General features: G+C 43.0%; 1 protein-coding gene across 31 annotated transcripts in view; it reads left to right on the forward strand.

Moving 5' to 3' along the window:
• Positions 1 to 25,254, forward strand: part of MADD (MAP kinase activating death domain) — a 123,697-nt gene that overhangs the window by 65,042 nt on the left and 33,401 nt on the right. For 12 of the 31 annotated variants that reach the window (XM_073348277.1, XM_073348288.1, XM_073348279.1 and 9 more), the window contains 9 exons: positions 1,079 to 1,132; positions 4,192 to 4,292; positions 4,652 to 4,735; positions 5,823 to 5,981; positions 10,824 to 10,932; positions 11,716 to 11,778; positions 12,181 to 12,301; positions 23,625 to 23,730; positions 24,387 to 24,497. In XM_073348277.1, coding sequence (XP_073204378.1) covers positions 1,079 to 1,132; positions 4,192 to 4,292; positions 4,652 to 4,735; positions 5,823 to 5,981; positions 10,824 to 10,932; positions 11,716 to 11,778; positions 12,181 to 12,301; positions 23,625 to 23,730; positions 24,387 to 24,497 — 908 coding nt within the window. The remainder of the gene's footprint in view (positions 1 to 1,078; positions 1,133 to 4,191; positions 4,293 to 4,651; positions 4,736 to 5,822; positions 5,982 to 10,823; positions 10,933 to 11,715; positions 11,779 to 12,180; positions 12,302 to 23,624; positions 23,731 to 24,386; positions 24,498 to 25,254) is intronic. The other 19 variants (XM_073348281.1, XM_073348299.1, XM_073348298.1 and 16 more) reach the window with 4 other exon arrangements.

The following is a 25,254-nucleotide window of genomic DNA, read 5'->3' on the forward strand; positions in this document are numbered from 1 at the left end:
TGCTCTTACAAGAACTGAGTGTCCTGCCTGTGTAGCATTCCCAGCCTCCACCATCCTAGGGGGAGAGAGGGTAAAGCTCAGCGTTCAAATTGGGGGCTCCAGTATACCAACTTGTGATGCTGCCACTGGGCCAGCACCTGGAATTATTTGACGTCTCCAAACAGGAGAGTGAATGCATCTCAGCTGCAGAATCTTGGTTATGGTGCAGGGTGGTGCTTATATTTCTATCTTATCCCAGTGTTAGGTTTGAAAAGGAGAGTGTATGCACAGACTCCAAAAAAAAAAAAAAAGAAAGAAAAAAAAACTTTGCCCTCTTCATTGTGTATTGTCCCTGAAATCCTCTCCATCACAGCTGGAAAGAGAACTGTGACCTGCCTCAAATCTTCGGGGTAGCATTTGCCATGACTGGAATCCTGATTTCTGTTTTTTCTCCTTTTTCTTCCGTTTTTCCATTATTTTATTATTTTTTATATATATCCTGGCCAGAAAAGCACCTAGGACTGGCCAGTAGGTGGAGCTCGGCATATATGAGGATACTGTCAATTAAATAGTCACCTGTTTATTTAAAAATCTTTCTCTGTGGTGTTAGTAATAAACAAGTTTACTGACATTGGAAAGTTTTTAAAATGCAATTTCCTTTTACCCAGGAATGCTGTTTCTTTTGCACATTTCTTTGACAGTGACATGGCATGAATATTAAGTTTTGTGAGAAGCTAAATGTTGGGGATAAAATACCCAACTGTCCATCTTTAAATCAGCCCTTCCTAAGAAAGAAGATGAACTCTGCTGGGCAGATTTGGTTTTAAAAACCGTTTTTCTTTTTGCGCAGCTGATTCACTGTGTCAGATCATCCCTAATTTTTGAAATCCAATAAATAGGCAATGATGCAGCTCTGTACTCCTAACAGTGATCTGTTGTAGAATGGTGTTGATCCTTCACTCACTAGTTATCATTAATTTCTGGTTGTTTGGAGGTACAAGGGTGGGTGGGTTATTTTGGGGGATTCTGGTTTTTCATTTTCTCCTGTCTGACCAGCCTTTGACTCTTTCTCTTTTTCTCCTGCTTGCATCTTTGGTAGAATTGTGGAACAAGCACCAGGAAGTGAAAAAGCAAAAAGCTTTGGAAAAACAGAGTAAGGAAATGATGAAACGTAGAAACTGATTCCCCCCAGCCTCCCCATAACTGCCAACTCCCCAGGCCTGGAGTGAGTGTGCACCCATAGCACATGCTCTTTTGCACACACAACCAAAGTGTTCAGGTGAAATCCTGTACCCTAGGGCAGCCCGAGTAGGTCAGTGTGCCCTAGAGAAATCTAGTGCCCTGTGCAAAGAGAAAGGAGGAAGTGTGTTTTCTGCTCAGTACAAGGCCCCCTAAACCACCTCACCACTTGATGTAAAAAGTGATTGGAATGCATTTTGCCATGAAAATCCAGCTTCTCTTTTTAGAAGGCAGGCAATTTTGTCTGACAGTACCTTCACATTAACAGCAATTTGTGTCTGAATGTTGTGGTGTGAAGGGCTCTCTGTTCCTGCAATTCTCCGGCCAGGGCAGATTTATGTTCTCTGGTATCAACTCCCAGTAGATTATTCGTGATTGTTATTGAACTGTAGCATGAAATTACTTTGGGGAAGAGGAAATATGGATCTGTGATATGTGAAGAATTGTAGTTAGTGACAGGTTTCAGAGTAGCAGCCGTGTTAGTCTGTATTTACAAAAAGAAAAGGAGTACTTGTGGCACCTTAGAGACTAACAAATTTATTTGAGCATAAGCTTTCGTGAGCTACAGCTAAAAACAAAATGAGGATGAGTCTTTCCAGTGAAATTTTTTGGGTATCATGCTAAAGGAAGAAGTGTGAATTAGGTAGCTGAGGCCTGCTTTATTTTTATAGTTATCAGCTATAATAGTTTTAGAAATAGATGTGTGCTACTATTGCACACATACTATAAAACTTTCTCTCTGATATACTGTGTGTGTGTGTACGTACGGGTACACACACATGCGCAGTGCGTCTATGACCTGATTTATGTCCACAATATTGTAGGTGCTTTCCAAACATAAGCTCTGCAAGGCAGTAACTATATTCTCTTATAATGGAAGAGGGAAAGGGAAAAAAAAAAAAAGACAAATGAAAAACAATAAGCCAGTCTGGTCGAGGAAAGAACAAACAGCCAAGGAGGCTGGGTTGGGATTGGTCACATTCTGATAAATTTTAATGGCACAATGTTTTATATGTAACAAGCATGTGTGTCTATATAAATATATAAAATCAAAATACAATATATGTAGTGGTGATAGTGTGATAAATTACATTTATCATGCTTTTTAATATTTCAAATCCTAAGAACAGCATCCATCAGTTGTAATTACTTTCCAAATCAATTTGCCATGAGTGTTTCCTAATTTTTTCCCTTTTAAAAAACAAAAACAAAAACACACTTGCCCAAGGCACATGACTAAAAATAGATATTCTTGCACTAGTGATATGTTAAAAGATCCCATATTTCTTTACCACTCAGGGCTAGAAATAGTACCTTTGTACCACTGGAAATAGTAGATTTCTCATTTTCCAGTGTGATATGCAACAGTTGTGACTTTCTAGGGCTAGAAACAAGTTATGTATAGAAGGGGTATTTTAGGTAACTGAGGTATATATAATGTACTTTTTTGTAGTTTTTCCTCTCCATTTGAGTCCTGGACACTTATTTATAGTAACTAAGGCATCTGGCTTTTTATGCAGAGGGTTACAAAATATAGTACCAAAATATTTTTTTGTATACTTCATAACTTTTTCTGAAATATACTTTTGGCAAAATATAGAGAGAATCCTTGATGGGGTGGCAGGCTAGAACATGCAAATATGTACAGCCTTTGGGGTGGTCTGCACAGCTAACTTTCGGCTTTGCTACTCATGAGTAATGTGTCATCCCAAACTCATGCCCATAAATCTTGATATACACCATGTATATTATCTCTCTCACACATGCTTCTCTCACTCTCTAATGTTAGCACTGTTTGGTGATAGATATCTAACATAAAAATGCTCTTCTCAGTTCCTAGTTCAGTATCTTTGCTGTGTAAGGTATTGCTGAATTGTTTGTAGAGTTACTGGATATTGTATCTGTATGCATCATGAGTATATAAGAAAAATCCTCCAGCTGCTTGTCATGTGTCCCCGTTACTGAACAGTTGGCAGATATGGATATGGCAGAAGTGTTGCGTTCAGTCTCTTCTCCCTTCTGAGCTTAGTGGTTACCTATGTACAATCTGTAGCGTATTCTTCTCCTGCCTCTTCCGTTGCACAGTGCTTCCCAAGTCCTTCCTCAGGAGTGCTCTCTCTCTCTCTTTCCTTCTGTCATCCCATCAGAGGAGGGGAGAGAACGTGGCTTCAGTATTGCATGGGGGACCTTAACATAAGCTCTTTATCTCATTTCTGTTTCTTTTTTCTTTTTGGATGAAGTAGGCTAGTGAATGCATGCCTTCAGACCTGCTGAAAGTCTCTCACAACTGACCTATGTGATTGCAAACTCTGGAGTGCCATTCATCATATATTCATATATGTCTTGAAGTAACATGGAATATTGTAATTTTTTCCAAAAGCATCTTACTTGAAGCCCTTATTCGTGTGGCACTAATTATTACCGTCTGCTCTTTGACTGCACGGTCATACCATGTATCACTTGGTTTAGGAAAACCTGCTGGGTAGCAGCTGCTGGCAACCTAACAAATTCAGCCCCAAAAGACTATCAGTTAGTTGTACAAAAAATGACACTGGCAGTATTAATAAATAATTAGATGTCAGCTATTTTACCAAGAACAAAGGAAGTGGCTTTCCAGAGTTGAGTAGTGACTGCTCCGCATGCCTTGTTGTAATTGGAATCTGACACCTGTTTGTTCTCTCTTTCTGTCTCTTTTGAATGGATATCATACGTCTTGCTGAGAGGTACTGTTTACTGACAATCAGTAATTAAGACTGTTGGACTGCTTCCTCGGGGCATTGTGAGACATAAAGTAGCACTGGAAGGATGGCAGATGTGACCTGCTGGGCTTTGTTGTTTACAGTACCAAGGAACTAGAGAACAAGAAGCTCTGGCTTGTCTTCCTGGTACTGTTCCTATTCCCAGTCTACCATCTGCCTTATACTACAATGTCTTTCCCTGTTACAATAATGAATGTCTTTTCCCTCTCTCCAGGGTCGGAAGGTGTGAAACACTTCTTTGATCTGAGAGAGACAGATGAGAAAAAATCCCAAATCAGTGCAGACAGTGGCCTGAGTCTGACCTCAGGCTCTCAGGTCAGTGTCTTTATGCTTCTGTTGCTTACTTGTGGACATCTTTCTAGAGTTTGAGAGAACCTTTCAGGTGCTCTCATTTTGTGAAACTCTTCTCCTGTTCAGTGCTGGAAAGATTTGTCTCTGCCCCAATCACATAGCCTTCGTTTGAGAAGGTATTGCTGTATCTGACAGGCTGGGAGCAGTGTGTCCTTCTGACTGGCTCTGCGCAGCAAACCTCTGAGGCCTGCAGTTTAAGCTTCTCTAGGAGAGAGGCCCCAAAAGTAGTGGTAAATGTTGTCTGTCACTCTTGATAGAAATGATAATATATAACATGGATTTTTTTTTCTTCCTATCCCCTTTGTTTGTTTGTCTGGTTGCAGAAGAGTGATTTGGACTCTGTTGCCAGTGCAGGGCCGGCTGTTATGATCCGAAGCACAAGTCAGGATTCTGAAGTTAGCACAGTGGTAAGACATGGCCAAAGTGGAATCTTGGTGTACTTGAGTTTTTGCAATGATGGAAGAGTGTATATAGAGCGTGCGTGCATGTATTTGTGTATGTGGGGTGTATGTGGGTTGCATGTACTCTGTTTTGTCTACATTCTGTGTGTTGTCTGCTCTGATAGTGTGTCCATAGTGTGTTCTATCTGTCCAGCCTCTGAGCGTGCGGTGTGCATGTTTGCCTTACATATGTACATATGCTCCTTCTGTGGGCAGGTATCCCTGTGTATGTGGTGCTCTTTGCTGTTGGGTGTTGTATACATTTCTGTATTCCCCTTGTGGGTAATGTTGTTGTGAAAATGTTAGATTGCAGTCACTTTGAAAACAAGACCTCAGGCTAATAAACCTTTGTGGGGGTTTTTTGTTCATAGAAGACTCAAACCTGTAACGTTGGAGTTGCTTGAGTGTATAAAGAGTGTTATAAACTTTCTAAAGTTATATCCTAGAGCAGGGGCACACTTGCAGCCATCTATATACATACACATTTGCTTGTAATGGCCTGTAGGATCCAAATTCGGGTAGATTTATCTCTTCTCTTTTAATTAAAAAAAAGCAGTAAGGGAATTTATTAGGTGAAAGGGATGAGCCTTTTCTTGGCCACAATTCTTGTCTGATATTCTCCACTGTGGGGACCCTGCCAGACGAACTTTCTAGCTTTCTTTCCTGAATTGCTTTGAAGTGAAATTAAGAATTTGAATATCTAACTCTCTATGGCCCTGTTCCTGACCTATAAGGTAGTGAGGTCTGTTGGGATAGGAAAAAAAACCTAGCTGTCTGTGTGTCTAACTTGAATGGGCTCTGAGATTGTGTTAACTCAAAGGATTTTTAAATGTCTTATTAAATAGTCTGTTAATATTGTCTCTTTCTGTAGGGTAGGGTTTGGTGGGAGGGTCCTATGGCACAGGATAGAAATGCAGTGTGCTGTTGTTGGGAAGAGTGGGCCTTGGAGTCTTACTCAGCTTTAGGGTGACGTTCTTGACATCTCTTCTCTCCACAATATCTTGTGCTCATAAAGAAAAGAAGCCATTCTAAATTGCTCTGTTTTCCTCCATAGGTTAGTAACAGCTCTGGAGAGACATTAGGAGCAGACAGTGACTTGAGCAGCAACGCTGGTGATGGCTTCAGTGGGGAGAATGGTGGGAACCTGACAGGATCACGGAACACTGTATCAGACAGTGAAATTGAGACAAACTCTGCTACTAGCTCCATCTTTGTAAGGGCACATTTGATTTTCTAATGAAATTTTGTATAGGACTTGAATAGGTGTAAAGTGGGTGAGGGATCATAGTATTATGGATCCTGGATCCAATTGCAGGGGCTAATCGGCACTGACAGAATTCTGTAGTGTATTGATACCACAGGTAGAAGTTTCTTGTGAATCTCTGAACGCTTCCTCTCAAGGGCCTGCATACTGCACACTATGTGTATGGCAGGGTTACTCCTCACTCTGATACTATGGGCACTAACAGTATTTAATTCCCCATTCCCAAGGTATGCTTCTGCAGTCTCCCCTCCCTATTTATATTACCCTTAATGGTAGAATGGCTTTATGCAGCAAAGAAAAAAAGATCCCTTATTGCGTTGAAACAGCTGCTTGGTGTGGGTGAATGGTGGCCCTCCCTGGGTTTAACAGCTGTTCTGTAGTTTTTTAAAACATTGTTCTAATAATATCTGAATGTCCATAGGGTTTTTCTTTAAATAACAGTTCCTAGTTGGCAGATCTGAATAGGCACCAAAATTCAAACTATTAGCCAGAACATGTTTATCTCCAAAACATATGCACTATGGGCATAACCGTATCCAACAATATAAATAGATTTGTCTTGGTGCATATATTTACGTGACTTGGCTAAATTGACTATAACGCTCCTCTGCTGTTCAATTAACTTCCCCAAATTAAACTTATAGCAACTTTGAAAGACTCTTCCTTTGTTATGTGTTCATATAGGATCTGCGCCCCCCCCATCATTAGACTGTAAAACCTTGTACAAAATGATTTATTCTGTTTATATGTAGTGATTGAAATTGTTCATATTACATTGGAGTTGGGGGGTGCAGGCAGGGGATACTTAATTACTTCCCAAGCATTGTGTGAGGATTCATTATTTAATATTTGTAAAGACCTAAGTAAATGTCAAGTATTATATGAATGGCTTGGTCAAACATAGTTAGGAGTCTAAATGCTGTGTTGGAAAAGACTTAGAGGATGGTACAAAAAATTTCACTGGGGTAATGAGATGAGATAAAATTCAGTTAATGGTTACTTTTGTAAAGGATTACCATCAACTTGACATCTACCCAACTGAAACAATTAGTTAAAACAACTTTCAAGTTCTTCTTCAAGTAGTGTCCCTGTAGGTGCTCCACTTCAGGTGCGTGTGCACCCCATGTGCCTTTAATGGAAGATTTTTCAGTGGCAATGTCTGTTCAGCTTGTGTACACCCCTTAAACATCCTCATGCCCTGCAAGGAGACTGCGAAGGCAAATTGCCCTCAGTTTCACCTTCTCTCTCAAAACCCTGGTCATACTGTCCACCCAACCTGGGAGTTCTTTGCCTCAAGGCTTGGCCCTGAATGGTTTGTGGGAACAGAGACTTGCTGTTCTGCAGAGGTACAGCAGGTGTTGTTAAACAGTAGGAAGGGATCCACATGAAATACCTTCAAAAATGGAAGAGATTCAACCATTGGTGTGACCAGTGGTATATTTCCTCTGCTCATTCTTCCCTCTCCGCTGTTCTCAACTACCTCCTGGAATTGAAAAAGTCAGGATTATATCAGAGTTCTATGAGAGTCCACTTGGCAGCTGTAACAGCTTTTCATTCTCCAGTTGAGGGATTCTCAGTGTTCGCTCATTTCACGACGCTGAGGTTTATCAAGGGGTTGAGGAACCCCCACCAGATTAAAGAACCTACTGCTGTATGGGATCTAAACTTGATTCAGTGGCCATCACTACTGTCCAATGAGTTGGGAAAGTACAGACTTTAATGGAAGACCTGCAATTACAGTATATTTCAAGGACAAGGTTTTATTATGGCCGCTTCCTAAATTTTTACCTAAGGTGTCATCTGAATTTCACATCATCCAAGTCATCTGTCTCCCAGTTTTTCTTCTGAAACCATGTTAGACCAGAGAGAATGCTATCCTGGATACATTAGATGTCAGGTGGAGGTTAGACCTCTGTCTGGACAGAACCAAGCCATTTAGGAAGTCTTCGAGACTGTTCATACAAATTGCTGACAGGTCCAAAGGGTCCATAATTTCTACCCAGAGACTTTTCAGTTGGATTTCTGGATATATTATTTTGTGTTATGTATTTACCATTATACAACCTCCTCCTACAATGTTAACCCATTCCATAAGGGGTGTGTCTGCCTCTATGGCATTACTGATTGGGGAGATTTGCAAGGCTGCAACTTTGACTTCGATACACACCTTCAAACATTATGCAGTGGTCCATTCTTCGAGGTCAGATGCTGCCCTTGGGGAGTACCAGTCCTGTCTTAAATCGTGGACTCTGCTCCGAAGCACCCCGCTCTCGCTGAGGGTACTGCTCAGTTGTCACCTGAAGTGGAGCACTCATAGGGCCACTGCTCAAAGAAGAAGACGTTACTCACTTTTTGCAGTTACTGGAGTTCTTTGAGATGTATCCCCTTCTGAGAGCTCCACTACCTGCCCTCCTTCCCCTCGGCTTTGGCATTTTTTCTGAGAGACTTTGCAAAGGAGAAGGAACTGGGGGCAATTCACTCCCACAGCCCTATATAGCCTTGATGTGAGGTCTGAGGATGTGTAGGGGGCATGAGCAGGCTGAATTGGCACTGTTACGCCTTTGATTGGAAATTTTTGGTATGGTGCACATGTACACCTGAAGTGGAGCATCTGTTATTGCACAAGGTGAGTAACCTCTTCTTCTGTACCAGCCCCTTAGTCCCCCAAACCAGTTTTGTGGTTTTAGAAACCCTTTTCCTTTCCTTTCCTGCTCCCCTGTTGTTTTGTAAGATTCTCACAAAAGGGGAAACAGTCAAAAGACTCTCTACAAAGTGCTGTCAACTGAAAAAATAGTGAAAAATACATTTTGTAAAAAAAATCTGATTTACAGGAATTTTAGATGTAAATTGTAATAGGTGAAAAAATTCAGTTATGTTTGTTTTTTGTTAAATTTGGTGATATCCTTTGAGGATGAACATCAGGAAAGATTTCCCAACAGTAAGACCTGCCAGACTCTGGAATCTCTTGAAGAGGTGGTGGACGCTCACTTGCTTCTGTCATTTTTTTTTTTATGGTCTGACCCAGAGGTGGGCAAACTACGGCCCGTGGGGCACATCCGGCCCACAGGACCCTCCTGCCCGGCCCCTGAGCTCCTGGCCCGGGAGGAGCCCCTGCCCCCACCCCCCCTCGCTGCTACTCCCTCCCCCGCAGCCTCAGTGCGATGTACTGCTGGCACAATGCTCTGGGCGGCCGGGCAACGCAGTTGCAGAGCCACGACCTGACCCGGTGCTCTGGCCGGCGCGGCTGTAGCACCACCTGCCACTGGTGCTCCAGGCAGCGTGGTAAGGGGGCGGGGGGGTTGGACAGAGGGCAGGGAAGGTGGGGGTGTTGGTCAGGGGGTGGGGGTGTGGATGGGGTCGGGGCAGGCAGAGGCCGGGGAACAGTGGGGTTGGATGGGGGGGCGGGCAGTCAGGAAGGAGGGGGGGTTGGATTAGGCGGTGGGGGGCAGTCGGGGCAGGGGACAGGGAGAAGGGGTGGTTGGATGGGGCAGAGGTCCCAGGGGGCAAGTCAGGAATGGGGGGGGGTTAGATGGGCGGCAGGGGGCAGTCAGGGGTGGGTGGTCAGGGGACAGGGAGCAGGGGGGGATGGATGGGGTAGGAGTCCCGGGGGGGCCGTCAGGGGATGGGGGAGAGGTTGGAGGGGCAGGAGTTCCAGGGGAGCCGTCGGGGGGTGAAAAGCGGGGGAGGGGGCGTGTTGGATAGGAGGTGGGGGCCGGGCCACGCCTGGCTGTTTGGAGAGACACAGCCTCCCCTAACCAGCCCTCCGTACAATTTTGGAAACCCGATGTGGGTCTCAGGTCAAAAAGTTTGCCTGCCCCTGGTCTGACCTCATTCCCCTTTGACATCTCAGGGTGACCTTTAATGACCCCCTTTTCCAGCCTCTCTATCTGTCTTGAACAAATGAACTTGTGTCTTCATCTCTACTTCCTTTACTTACATGTTTACAGAAGTGCTTTTGCTGAAATTGGGGATCATCCTGAACTCCATCTCTATCTCTTGCCTCATTTCAGGGCTCTCGTTTGCCTCTGGTTTCTCTAACATTGGCATTATCCTTGGCATTACCCTTTTCTCCTTTTCATACATTTTGGGTCTGTTAATCTGCTTATTGCCCACATACACCATTGTTATAATTTCATACCTTATCAAATCCTTGTCCCTGTGTTATCTCCAGTTGTACTGACTATTACATTTCTCTCTGCTATGTCCTCCTCAAGCCCCAATTTTACAAACTGTCGTCTCTCTCTAAAAGCTGCGGTATGCGTTCTCCTCTGTACGCAGCACTCCAGCAATGTTATGGACATCCTCAAATGACTCCACTGGTGGCTCATCTGTTTTTCTGGTTCCATTTAAAATTATTCTTGTTTTTCAAATGCTCCATATACTTGTACTAATCTTTAATAAAATGTTGTCGTTCTATAATCCCCTGCTTGCTTCCTCTCATCCTACCTCTGGCCACCTCTTTGTCCTTCCACACAAGCGTCTCTATGTTGGTTTGAGAGCCTTCTGTGCAGCCTTCTGTTCCATCCTGGACAGCAATGCTGTATCTCTGCACTTTCTCAGCTCCCCATAATTTTTCAAATGACATCCCAAAACATCTTCCTTCCTTGCTAAACCTGCATAATATTTCTCTCTCCCTCTAACTATAGGCTCTGTAAACTCTTTGGGAAATAGTTTGTATGAAAGATGGTTTGCAAACTAAAACGGTTTTATACTTGAATATGTTGTAAGATACAATCCTGTATATGGCTTTTAAATTGGCCTTTCTGATGTCTCTCTCCCCCTGTTTTTCAGGGTAAATCTCAAAGCCTGAAGCATACTGTGAAGGATATCAAGGGCAGTAGCCCAGGGAGAGCTCTGGGGGATGTGAGCCTGCGGGTCTACCTCTATGAAGGGCTTCTGGGTAAGTTAATTTTTTGGGAAGCTGGAGGAGTCGTACATAGAGGGTAGACTGGAGCTTGTATATTCCAATTAATGGCATCCAGAGATTCTGTTCTCAGGGTTACATTGCTTTCCAAACTTGAGGCAATAAATAGAGTGGCACTTCAGATGGTTTGTTTGGAAGGAAGTGAGGATTTGTCAAGGATAAAAATAGAAAGGGAAGATAGGTGAGAAATTTTAATTAGCATAAGGGTTAGTGTGCCTGAACCCCATACTGGCATATCCTTGAATATGAATTAATACTGGAATCCTGAGAGGAAAAGCTTTTTAGCTAGATAAGTGGGTTTTTAGCCTTTTTTCATTTGAAGACCCCTAAAACATTTTGAATGGAGGTGCAGACCCCTTTGGAAATCTTAGATATATTCTGTGGACCACCGGCTGAAAACCATTGTTCAATGGTAATGACAACCTGTTGCGGACACCTTAGACATAGTCTGTGGACCCACAGGGGGCCGCAGACCACAGGTTGAAAACCACTGAGCTAGATAATGTGTTGAAGGCTAAAATATATTGCTGTTCTGTGCAGAGTTCAGCCTGAACAGAGGGCTACTGGACTCTGAAGATTGACTAGCCCTTTGCTGAATGTTTCCTGCAATAACAAGCGCATTTTTTCTGCGAACTCGTTTGATCTGAACTTTGCATTAATCAACAGCTCTCTCCCCCCTCCCCTCTCTTCTCTTCTCCTATTTTTCATCCTCTCCCTTTATCTTTGCTGCCGTGGTCCTGCCTGCTCGGAATTGTGCAGGGAGGGATAAAGGATCCGTCTGGGACCAGTTAGAGGATGCTGCAATGGAAACCTTTTCTCTAAGTAATAATTTCTTCTTTCCACTTCTGTGTGTTTGCAGTAATATCTTTGCTCAGCACTTCTGTACACGGTGGCCTGTCCTGTTCACTTCTGTGTGAGATGTAACATCCCATTGTGGGCAGTGTTAACTTTAGGAGGAAGGTCTGCACTCAAGGGCAGTTGCAAGATTGCTCCTTATGTCTGAGGTTTGGGGGAGATGCTGTCAGAGTGTACTATAGATTAAGAGAGTGTCTTTTCTTTCTCTCTCTCTCTCTCTGTTGTGCTCTTGTTTGTAATTTTAAAAATGACCTTTTTGCTGTGGGTTTGTTTTGGCTTGGGGTTTCTTTATGGAATGGGAAGAAAGGAGTTGATCTTCCAATATCTGACTGGAATGAGAGCTTAGAACTCTTATTTAATATTGCCCAGGTAAGGAGCGCTCAACACTGTGGGACCAGATGCAGTTCTGGGAAGATGCTTTTCTGGATGCTGTGATGTTAGAGAGAGAAGGAATGGGAATGGACCAGGGACCTCAGGAAATGATCGACAGGTAACCTTATATGAGTTCTTTTGTGGTGTCTTTTTTCCTCATTGTTTCACCTTGAGCTGAAGCAATCCCAGGGTATTCACAAGTTTGATTTAATTATGTGTAACACATTTACTACTACAACTGAGTAGACCTCACTGATATAATTGATTCTCTCCTGCACAGTCTCTCCCTTGTATGCTCCCCCCTTTAGCTTAAGACCAGGACAAAGTTTTCTTTAAAGTTCAGGGTGACTTGATGCTTCTTGTTAAATGAGGAATCATAGAAGTGTAGGACTAGAACGGCCCTCAATAGGTCATGTAGTCCAGTGGCTCTCAACCTTTCCAGACTACTGTACCCTTTTCAGGAGTCTGATTTGTCTTGCGTACCCCCAAGTTACACCTCACTTAAAAACTACTTGCTTTACAAAACCAGACATAAAAATACAAAAATTATCACAGCACACTATTACTGAAAAATGGCTTACTGTCTCATTTTTACCATATCATTATAAATCAATTGGAATATAAATATTGTACTTACGTTTCAGTGTATAGTATAGAGAGCAGTATAAACAAGTCATTTTGTTCGTATGAAATTGTAGTTTGTACTGACTTCGCTAGTGCTTTTCTTGTAGACTGTTGTAAAACCTAGGCAAATATCTAGATGAGTTGATGTACCTCCTGGAAGACCTCTCTGTACCCCTAGTTGAGAAGCACTGATCTAGTCCAGTCCCCTGCACTCAAGGCAGAACTACGTAATAACTAGACCATTCCTGACAGGTGATTTTCTAACCTGTTCTTAAAAACCTCCAATGGTGGAAATTCCAAAACCTCCCTAGGCAATTTGTTCCAGTGCTTAACTATCCTGACAGGAAGTTTTTCCTAATGTCCAACCTAAACCTCCTTTGTTACAATTTAAACTCATTGCTTCTCTTCCTATCCTCAGAGATAATGAGAACATTTTTTCACCCTGCTCCTTGTGATAACATTTTATGTACTTGAAAACTGTTATCCTGTCCCCCCTCAGTCTTCTCTTCTCCAGACTAAACAAACCCAGTTCTTTCAATTTTTCCTCATACGTTATGTTTTCTAGATCTTTGATAATTTTTGTTGCTCTCCTCTAGACGTTTTCCACTTTGTCCACATCTTTCCTGAAATGTGGCACCCAGAACTGGACACAATACTCCAGCTGAAGCCTTATCAGCAGGGCGTAGAGCGGATAAATAACTTCTTGTGTCTTGCTTACAACACTCCTGCTAATATATCCCAGAATGATGTGATTTTTTGTTGGTTTTTTTTTTTTTTTTTTTGCAACACTGTTACACTTTCGATTCATATTGTAATCCACTTTCCGCAGTACTCCTTTCCTGCGCAATCATTTCCCATTTTTGCAATTTATTGTACCTTCCTAAGTGGTGTACTTTGCATTTGTCTTTAAATTTCATCCTATTTACTTTATACCATTTCTCCGCTTTGTCTAGATCACTGTGAATTTTAATCTTATCCTCCAAAGTACTTGGAGCTTGGTATCGTCCGCAAACTTTTGTTAAGTGTACTCTCTATGCCATTATCTAAATCATTTATGAAGATATTGAACAGAACCAGATCCAAAAATATACCTGCAGGACCCCACTCAATATGCTCTTCCAGCTTGATTGTGAGCCACTGATAACTACGCTCTGGGAATGGTTTTTCCAATCAAGTTATGCACTAATCTTTTGGTAGCTCCATTTAGTTTCCCTATTTCCCTAGTTTGTTTAGAGAGAAGGTCATGCAATACAGTATCGCTTACTAAAGTCAAGATATACCACATCTACCACTTTCCTCTTATCCACAAGGCTTGTTACCCTGTCAAAGAAAGATGAATAAATACAAGCAGAGTGGGAACTTCAGGTGGAATGTGCTGGAGAGATGATGATAGGTTGGGGTAGAGGGGCTGGACTGGCAGGCTCAAGTAGCCTGGACAATACCTTTTGAGCATTCAGAAAGTACCAAGTAATTTGCAAGAGCTAAAAAAGGAGGGGTGAATAAAAGCCCTGGGGGCAGAGGGAGGAGCTGCTTTTCAGAAATATCTTTGATCCAGGGATAAAAGCCATCCCTAGTAGGGTAGTTTATACAAAATGGTGAAAATTATACCAAAGGCAAGAAAAGCTTTACCTCTCCATTTCCCCTTGGTTCAAATGCTGATATGTGGATATAGGGTAAAAAATGTTAAAGCTTCTCAGAGTCTTAGGAGCCTAAATCCCATTTTCAAAAGTGACTGGAGCTCATAAATGCCCAAGTCTCATTGAAAGTCAATGGGACTTAGGAGCCTTAAGTCACTTGGGCTACTGAGTCACATAGCTGCTTTTGAAATTCCCCCCCCCCACAAGAGATTAGTAACAACTAAAGCTTTTAGGAAAGACTTCCTTATTTTTGCGGGGTGGGTTTCCAGTACAGATCATCCAGCATTCTATACACTTAGCTCTCTAGATTCAAAGATTGCATGAATTTGATTGTAATGTTTTAAATCATATTCACAGTGTACTTTATCTCCCTTTCTTTTGTTCTTCTGCTGTCCCATCTTTAATGTCACTTCTTTTTTTGTGTACATTTTAATTTTGCTTTCACTGTTTTCCCTATTTTTTTTTTCTTTCTGGCTTACTCTCCTATGTCTTCCTCTTCCTTTCCATGTGTTGTGCTCTCACTCTCTTCTTTCCTCCCCCTTAATCTCTAGGATGCCAACTCTCTCTCACATCTGCCCAATAATCACCAATGGATTTGAGGATAAGGACCCAGTGAGCAAACAAATTGGGTGGCCTTGGTGGGTAGGGCTCATTGTGCGGTTCTGGGAGAGCCAACAAAACAGGAGAGGCAGGCAAAAGCTTGGATGCATGGAAGGAACAGAGCGCCAGCAGCTAGAGAGGTGCAGGCCAGCTGTTGAAGCTGCATTATCTTTCACCCAGCCTATACCGCAATTGCTCTGAAGAATCCCCTCCCCCCTTTAGCCTGGAGAAGGAGCTCTCTGGGCTCCCTCCTGCTCCTGAGACCTGATGCTCCTACCAGCCCATATCTTACAGGTGGGCATAATTAGCATGGACCGTATCTTTGGAGCAACCCACACTAATTCAGTATGATTCCTTTCAGTTTAATCAAAGTTTATTAATGTTATACTGGTAATCGGGAGGTGGGAATTAGTCAAGTTCTTTGAGTAGATACAGCTGTGTATTCTACTTAGGTGAGTGCACCAGTGCCGGAGTACTTTGCCTAGCAATACCTGTAGGGGTGGTGCTCATGCCTTGCAGCCCTGGCCTCTTCTCTGGCCCCAACCCCCTCAGTTCCTTCTTACAGCCCACGGCTAGAGTCAGAGTGATGGTTTTCACATTGCACTTCTGGTCTCAGTTTCAGAAAATTTTCTTGTATCTAGTAGTAGTTAGCACCTTCGGTTAGGTTTAGCATTAGTTATAGTTGGCTGTCCTGTGTGAAGCCCGCCCCAGGATTCAAGCATTGTCTATCTTGCAGTGATCCTCAACAGTGATTCCTACATAAGGTGCTTAATGTGTCCTTCACCAAGGCACAACAAAGAGTTGTGCTCCACCTGCAAGTCATTCACAAAGAGCACTCAGATGGCAAGAGACTTGTGGCTGAAGCAGCACCTGCTGGAGTAGGCCAGGAGGCTCACTTCAGCACTGAGTCCCTCATCTGATTAGTGGTCACCTTTGGATCTGGCAAGCAATGCCACTCCATGCTCGAGTTCTACTGTTTCCACCAAGAGTAAGAGGAGTTGTATGGCAAGGAAGAGGTTCCATAAAACTTATCAAGACATTCCAGGGTTCAGGGAGATGCCACCTCATCTTCTAAGAAGGGTGCTGACTGGTACCATACTCCCTGCAGCATCTGGGATGGAGCAGGTCTGACTAACTGCTCCATGGTACTGTGCCAAGAGCAGCGAGAGCCCATACCATCAACTCTGGTTCCAGCCATGGGGTGTCTGTTGAGTCCTGTACTATTGACATCAGCATTAGCACCAAATATTTTTATGCCAGCGGCATACCAGGTGGCATCAGATCTGCTTTGCCTCTCAGTCCCAGACTCTCTACTGGTTCAAGAGTTTGCTGGTGCAATGGCTTCTTCTGTCTTGTCCTCTGTTTTGCCCTAGATACTTTCTGGCTGCGTCACAGAGAGGCACCACCTGGCCTCAGACTGTGAGGTTGAGGCCTGCACCAAAGGCCTCCTCGACACTGGTGCGTCCTTCAGCATTGTAATTGTCGTGGTGGCAGATCCCTTCATTGAGCTTGGTACTGCCTCGGGTACTGGTGCTTCTCCCGGTACCTGGTTGGAGTATCTGTCATTCAATTACTTCTGATGCCTATTCTCTATTCCTCTTCAGCACCGGTGCTGCCCTGACGTAGAGCTTCAGTTTAGTCTGTTTGTTTCTTTGTCCTGTTGGGATTGGTAGCGAGTCTCTCAAGCCACACAAGGTTTCTCCAGTTTGTCATGACGGATTAGCGCTACCAGTACATTCTGCTGCCTTTCAGCCTGTCTTCCACTCCCCAGGTCTTTACCAAATGCAAGTTTGTGGTGACAGTATACCTCAGGAAGAGGGGAATTCATATCTTTCCCCCATCTGGACAATTAGTTACTGAGGGGCAAGTCCAGAGAGGAAGTCCTCCATCATGTCCTCGTCCCACAAAACTTACCAAGTTGTTTAGGTCTCATCCTAAACTGCAGGAAGTCAACATTAGTTCCAACTCAAAGAATCAAGTTAATCAGGACCCTGATAGATCCTACCCAGTGCAAGAGCATTCATGCTGATGGAGCAATTCCAGGCAATTCACCAGTTCACTATGTCTGGAGTTGCAGTCTTAACCTTCAACAACAACAACAACCTGAGTATGCCTGAGGTTTCTAGCATATGGCTGCATGCACGCAGATAGTCCAATATGCCAAGCTGCGCCTCTTCAAATGTGGCTGAAGTTGGTCTATCATCTGAATAGTCATCCCTTGGACAGCCTGGTCCGACTTCCTCTGCCAATCAGGACAATGTGTGCCAGGGCTTTCCGTTTGCTCAGTCCCCACCAACCAGGACTGTTGTCACTGATGCCTCCTTAATAGGTTGGGGAGCACTTCTGGGATTGCTGAAAGTTCAAGGTCTGTGGTCAGAACAGGAAACTTCATATCAATGTCCTGGAGCTTCATGCCATCTACAATGTCTGTCAGATCTTTCATAATCACATGAGAGACTCAGTGTTTCTCATACTCACCAGTAAAGCTTTGTAATGTATTATGTGAACAGACAGGAGAGAGCACATTCCAACATGCTGTGTCAGGTGGTGATCAGGCTCTGGCAGTTTTGCGTTGAGCAGATCATCTCTCCCCACATGGCCAATCACTTACCTGCCATCCAGAATCACTTGTCAGAGCACCTCGGCAGAAATTTCTCCCTGAATCGCTAATGGTCCATGAAGCTCAGCATCCTGTGGTTCATTTTTGCAGTTTGGGGCATCCCAATAATCGACCTTTTCACCACAAAAGACAACAAGACATGCCAGCTGTTTTGCTCCCGAGGGGGTCTCTGTCTGGGCTCCTTGACTGACTGATGCTTTTCACCTGAGCTGGGAATTGGCACTCCTGTTGCTTTTCCTCCAATTCTAATCATCCTTCAAGTCATTCTCAAACTGAAATTGGACTGTGCCAAGCTTATTCTCATTGCTCCAATGTGGTTGAAACAATCTTTTTTTTTTTTTTTCCTCTCCCCTCACAATGTTGATTCAACATCCCATATCCCTTCCTTTTCATTCTGACGACCTGACTCAGCATCATGGTCAGGTTTTACATCTTGCACTCAGCTCCCTGCATCTCACAGCACAAATGCTGCATGGTTAGATGATGATGATGAGAAACGATGTTCAGAGGTGGTCCAGCAAGTCTCACGCAATAGTAGAAAGCCCGCCACCAGAGAAATCTGTTCAGCCAATTAGAAGCATTTCTTGATGTGGTCGTTAGCCTGGGAAGTTCGACTGAATTTAGCTGGTATCCAGGACATCTTGGACTACCTGTTTTACACCTTCATTCTTTTGGTCCTGCACTTACTTGTTTGAGAGTCCACCTGGTGACAATTTTTGTGTTTCATCTGTACATCCACAGGAGGTTGGTGTGTTCAAACCCCATGGCAGTGAGGTTCTTGAAAGAAGTCACTCATCTCCACCCACTTGTTAAAGAGCCTGTTCCTTTGTGGGACCTTAATACTCTCTTAGCAGCTTTTATGGGACCTTTGTTCAAGCCTCTGGCAACTTCCCATTTCTCCCTTCTGTGTCAGAAAACTGCCTTCCTTGTGGACATAATGTCTTCTAGGTGGTGGTGGAGCCCCCTTACTTGCAGTTTTGTAAAGACAAAGCAACCTTATGGCCACACCCTAACTTTTTATCCAAAGTGGTTTTCCAGTTTCACTTGAACCAAGCTATATATTTACCAGCGTTCCTCCCTAAGCCGCATTTAATTCCAGAGGAGCAACGTCTTCACACGTGGGATGGCAGGCAGTGTTTAGCTTTTTATCTGGATAGGACCAAACCTTTCTGCTCCTCATCTCATTTATTTATTTCATATGCAAATTAAATGAAGGGGCAAGTGATTGCTTCACAGATAGCGCCTTGGGATAATTTCCTGTATAATGACTGTATAGGAAGTAGACCAGGCTATCCCTCCTCAAAGGGTGCGAGCCCCTTCCAGGAGAGCCCAGACAATACTGATGGCATTTCCAGGGCTGCCTCTTGGTCCTCTGTGCATACTTTTACAGACCACAGTGCCTTTACTACTGCAACTAGATCAGATGAAAACTTTGGGAGGCAATCCTGCAGTCCTTGTTTACACAGACTCCAAACTCCACCTCCTACGAGTGTTGCTTTCAAGTCACCTAAGGAGACTACATGGCTGCATCTACTCGAAGAAGAAAAAATAGTTAATTACCTGTAATTGTTTTACTTCGAGATGTGATGCAGATGTGTATTCCACAACCCACTCTCTATCCACTCTGCATCTGAATCTGTGCTTCTGACCTTCGGTGCAAAGAAGCTGAGGAGATCAGGATGGTGGTGCCCTTATATGGCCAGGGAAGGGGCTGGGGTGCAGCGCATGAGCACCACCCCTATGGGTACTGCTAGGCAAAGTCCTCTGGTCTAGTGCATACTTCTGCATTGCATCTTGCAGAACAACAATTACAGATAGGTTACCGTATATTTTGTGGACTGCTCTAAAGCTGTTTGTGTATGGCAAGCCTATGTGAATGTTCATTTGTTGTAGCATTTTGTCAGTAACTTAATTTTTTTTAATTAATAATTTTATTTTGTCTTCCTTGCTTTAGTTTTACTACTCCCTCCTCCCCTCACACACACAGCCAGTTGTGCTGTCTCCTGCTCTCATTAGCACTCAGTCAGATGTGGATGGGAGCAGAAGGCTGTTTAAGCTCCAAGCTGCCTAAAGCCCTCTCTGCAGAGGAAAGAATGTGAACGGCTAGTTTAGTGGGTGCACTTTGCATACTCTACACCAATGGGCATTTGCTGACTGTGCCACCCATTAGAGCCACCCCACCTTTAATCTGTCACCCCTCCTCCTACTTGTCTTGTATCCCCTCAGTCTTGCTTTTCTCAACTCATCAAGTTCTGTTCTCCACTCCCAGCCCCTTGCCTCACCAGCCAGTCAGCCACCCACACTTAGCCCCCAGTCTGTGGGCTGGAGGCCAAAATAGGAGCTATTTCATGAGGTGGGGAATGAAAAGGAGCCGCAAAGTTTGAAGAGCAGCTGCTTCACTTGTCAGGGGTGTGGGAGAAGTGAGGGCCCTAGGCCTGAAAAGTAACCACTTCCTGTACAGGCTCTATGCAGCTGCAGAACAAGGGGAAGCAATTCCAGTGGGGTTACTCTTGTACTGAGCTGACTGTTGCACAACTGTGACCATGCGATGGCCATCAAGAAGTTGCAGGTGGGGAAAATAGGAAATCATAGAATCACAGAAATGTAGGACTAGAGGGGACCTCGATAGGTCTTCTGGTTAAGTCCCTTGCACTGAGGCAGGTCTAAGTATTATCTAGACCATCCCTGGCAGGTGTTTGTCTAATCTGTTCTTAAAAACCTCCAATGACTGAGATTCCACAACCTCCCTAGGTAATTTGTTCCAGTGCTTATCTACTCTTACAGTTAGGAAGTTTTTCCTAATGTTTAACCTAAATCTCCCTTGCTGCAATTTAAGCCCATTACTTCTTGTCCTGTTCTCAGTGGATAAAGAAAACAATTTATCACCCTCCTTTTTATCACAACCTTTTACATAATTGAAGACTATTATTATGTCCTCCCTCAGTTTTCTCTTCTCCAGACTAAACAAGACTTCTCCAGTTTTTCTATCTCTTTCCCAAGGTGTGGTGCCCTGAACTGGATGCAGTACTCCTGTTGAGACCTTATCAATGCTGAGTAGAGTGGAAGAATTACTTCTTGTGTCTTGCTTACAACACTCCTGCAATTACATCCCAGAACGATGTTTGCTTTTTTGCAACAGTATTACTTTGTTGATTCATATTCAATTCACTGTACCCCTCCTCCCCAACTCGCTGGTCTTTTTCTGCGTACTCCTTCCTAGGCAGTCATTTCCTATTTATATTTGTACAACTAATAGTTCCTTGCTGAGCGTAGTACTTTGCAGTTGGCCTTACTGAATTTCCTCCTATTTGTTTCAGACCACTTATCTGCTTTGTCAAGACCATTTTGAATTCTAATTCTGTCCTCCAAAGCACTTACCAAGCTGGGAGGGGTTGCATCGTCCGCAAACTTTATAAATGTACTCTCTGTGCCATTACCCAAATCATTTATAAAGATACTGAATAGAACCGGACCCAGGACAGATCCCTGTGGGCCCACACTCGATAGGCTCTTCCAGCATGATTGAAAAAATTGATTTTCCAACCAATTTCCACCCACCTTATAGTAGCTTCATTTAGGCTATGTTTCCCTAGTTTCCTTATGAGAAGAATGTGTGAGACAGTGTCAAAAGCTTCACTAAAATCAAGATCTATCACATCAACTAGAAGGCTTGTTACCCTGTCGAAGAATATTATTAGGCTGGTTTGACATGTTTAGTTCTTGACAAATCCGTGCTGACTGTTGTTTGTCATTTTATTCTCTTCTAAGTGCTTAGAAATTGATTGTTTATTTGCTCCAATATCTTTCCAGGTACTGAAGTTAAGCTAACTAGTCTATAATTCTCTGGGTTGTCCTTATTCTTCTTTTTATAGATTGGTACTATATTTGCCCTTTTCCAGTCCTCTGGGATCTCTTCTGTCCTCAATGAGTTCTCAAAGATAATCACTAATGGCTCAGCGATGTCTTCATACAGTTCCTTAAGTATTCCAAGATGTATTTCATCAGGCCCCACTGACTTGAAGACCTCTAGCTTGTCTGAGGGCCTGTCTTCACATACAGCACTACAGTGGCGCTGCTGTAGTGCTACTGTGCCAATGGGAGATCTTTGCCCGTTGGCATAGTTACTCCACCTCCCTGAGAGGCAATAGCTGTGTCAATGGAAGAAGCTCTCCCGTCGACATAGCGCTGTCTGTGTGTGGGGGGGTTATGTTATATAACTACATTGCTCAAGGGTGTGGATTTTTCACACCCCTGAGTGATGTAGTTAAACCAATATAGCTCTGTAGTATAGATCTGGACTAGATAATTCTTAACCCGTTCTTTCCCTGTTTTGGCCTCGGATACTACCTCATTTACACTGATGTTAGTCAGTCCAATTGCACTGACTAACCTACATGCTTGTGTTGTTTTCTTTTATATTTATCCTTCATAATTTGACCAAATGTCCAGTTTTTATATGACTCTCTCTTGAGTTTCAGGCTGGTTAAGCCAGAGTGGTCTCTTACCATACTTTTTATCTTTTCTATCCACTGGGATTGTTTGCTCTTGTGCTCTTAATATGTCCCTTTAAAAAACTGGCAACTCTCCTGAACTCTTTTTTACCTTTTAGAGACTTATCTTTTAGGATCCTTTTACCTTTCAGGACCAATTCTTTGAGTTTGCTAAAGTCTGCCTTCTTGAAGTCCATAGTTTTTATTCTGCTGTTTTCCCTCCTATGATTCCTTAGAATCATGAACTCTGTCATTTCTTGATCACTTTCACCCAAGCTGTCTTCCATCTTCAAATTTTGAACCAGTTCCTCCCTAACTATCCGAATCAAATCGAGAACAGCCTCTCTCCTAGTCACTTTTTCTACCTTCTGTAATAAAAAGATATCGCCAGTTAATTCCAAGAAGTTGTTTGATCTGTGCTCTGCTTTATTATTTTCCCAACAGATGTCTCGGTAGTTGAAGTCTCCCAGCACCACCAAGTCCTGTGCTTTGGATGATTTTGTTAGTTGTTCAAAAAAAGCCTCATCCACCTCTTTTTACTGGTTAGGTGGTCTATAGTGTACCTCTATTATGACATCACCTTTGCTTTTTTACCCCTTTTATGCTTACCCAGAGACTTTCAACAAGTCTACCTTCCACCTTCTATCTTGACCTCAGTTCAAGTGTATACATCTTTGATGAAAGGAAACACCTCCCTTTTTTCCCTACCCGTCCTTCCTGAACAATCTGTATGCTTCTGTACCAATATTCTAGTCACATGAATTATCCCACCAACTCTTTATGATGCCAGTTATGTAGTAATTGTGATAATTCACTAGTGTTTCTAGTTCTTCCTGTTTGTTCCCATACTTCTTGCCTTAGGATACAGACATCTAAGATGTTTGTTAGATTTTCCCTCTCTATTCCCTCTTGTACCTCCTTGGATTGGCCCTGCAGATCATGAAGGGAACCTGCTTGCTGGGCCTGTTGGGGAAACAGATGATCCTCCTTTGAGTGATGCTCCCTATGAGTATTTTGTACTGGGTACACATGCACACCTGGTGCTCAAGTCCAGAAATCTTTTAGTAAGCAGCATCTGGTGGTTCTCCTCATGCTACAAACTGAGAGTATAAAGGGCAGTGTGGACAAATGCCTCTCCAGTTCCTTCTTACCACTGCATGCCCTGAGTCGGAATCCTCCATGTCCTCTTTGATCTTCTTTTTCTTTGAATTTATGAATTCAATGTGTAAATAATTTTTAATAGTTTTAGTAATTTAGTGTTTTTAGTAGTGGGGAAAGAGATGATGACCCTTTTAATTGGTGATTGGAGCACCCTGCCAAGAACATTTCCTACAGGGAAATGACCATTTATCGCTCTGATGATTCCTTTGCTTCTGTCTCCTATAGACAGTGCTTTGTCCCCCTTCACTGCTGCAGTTAGTTGGGTGAAAGGCACCCCTGGCTCTGTTTCACAACTGGTTCTTCTCATAGGTACTTATCTCTGGGAGAACATGACCGAAAGCGCTTGGAGGAAGACGAAGACCGCCTGCTGGCTACATTACTGCACAACATGCTTGTCTACATGCTTATGATGAAGGTGATACTCTGCTCCTTCCCTTTTCTAGGCACAAGACATTCTATTTGTGGTGTTGTATGGCCAGGTACAACTGTATGCGAAGGTGGGGCCATTTTCAGAGCAGTCACAAGAATTAAGCTGCGCACACTCCTGGCTGGTATTAATGAGAATCAGGGGGCTAGATTGCTATATTACATCAAGAATTTATCCTTTGTATTCATGCCTTAAATGGCCCTTTGTGTGACCCATGTTCACTTTAGCCACAGTGACATAGTGTGTAATTTGCACAAGGTGTCCTGCTTACCATTTCTAACTTCTTCTTTACTAAATGCTGTTGAATAGCAGTAACACCATTTAGTGACATTGTCTTCCACCCTCACCCCTCTAAATGTGGAAGAAAAAATTGTATTCCCTTTCCCTGTGGTTTCTCTTTACTTGTCCTATTCATCAGCACCTATTCATTTGTCCTATTCATCAGTTTCTGAAGAGAACTTATCTGTTTAAACAATAGCTTACTCTATTTCTTTGTCTGGAGAAACTGTTGGCTGACAGTAGAGCAAACAGTGAGTAAGGAGATCAGTTCTTCCATCCCCTTCTGCAGTGAACACCAAGATGTCTGGATATTTTGTCCGTGATTAGGGAAAGGTAAATAACCTGGTCCTCTACTTGCTTCCTAGGTGAGCAAGAATGACATTAAGAAGAAGGTGCGTCGTTTGATGGGGAAATCGCACATTGGATTGGTGCAGAGCCAGCAAATAAATGAGTTACTAGACAAAGTGGCTAACCTAGTGAGTAAAGAAAAAATTCATGACACCATATCCCTGCCCTTTCCTGGGAATAGAGACAATAGAGGAACTAGTCCCCAGTTCACTCCAGGGCCTCTGGAGCTCTTGAGTAGCCAGGATATTGGCTTGCTTGACTTAAAATACTTTTAATTAAAATGCAAACTTACCTTCTGAGAAAATAAAACTTATCTGACAAGTCTGTTATAAATATACTGTAGATATTTTATATATAGTGAGTCTGCAGGAATTACTAAATATGCTAAATGTATATCTAAGGTTATATGGTGGTGTGATTTCAGGAATAGTATGCAATTACATAATTAAAAACTGTACCATAAGAATGCATACACACAAGGAATACATGGTCAGCATTAAAAAGAAAAGGAGTACTTTTGGCACCTTAGAGACAAGCAAATTTATTAGAGCATGATAAATTTCGTGAGCTACAGCACTGGCTACAGCATTGGCTTTCTCATTCCTGACTTGTGTGCATCCGATGAAGTGAGCTGTAGCTTTCGTGGGTGAATACCCACTTCTTCTTTCATATTCACCCACAAAAGCTTATGCTCCAATACGTCTGTTAGTCTATAAGGTGCCACAGGACTCTTTGCCGCTTTTACAGTCAAATTAGTTTCCCCCCTCCCAGTCAGTTTCTCCTACATCTCAAAACAAACATACTCTCTCCCTTCCCACATCAAAAAACAAAACACACCCCCAAAATAATCCAAAAAAATCTGTTGCTCCCTCAGGCTACCTGGCC

Source organism: Lepidochelys kempii, chromosome 6 (assembly GCF_965140265.1).
Source record: "Lepidochelys kempii isolate rLepKem1 chromosome 6, rLepKem1.hap2, whole genome shotgun sequence".
NCBI lineage: Eukaryota > Metazoa > Chordata > Testudines > Cheloniidae > Lepidochelys > Lepidochelys kempii.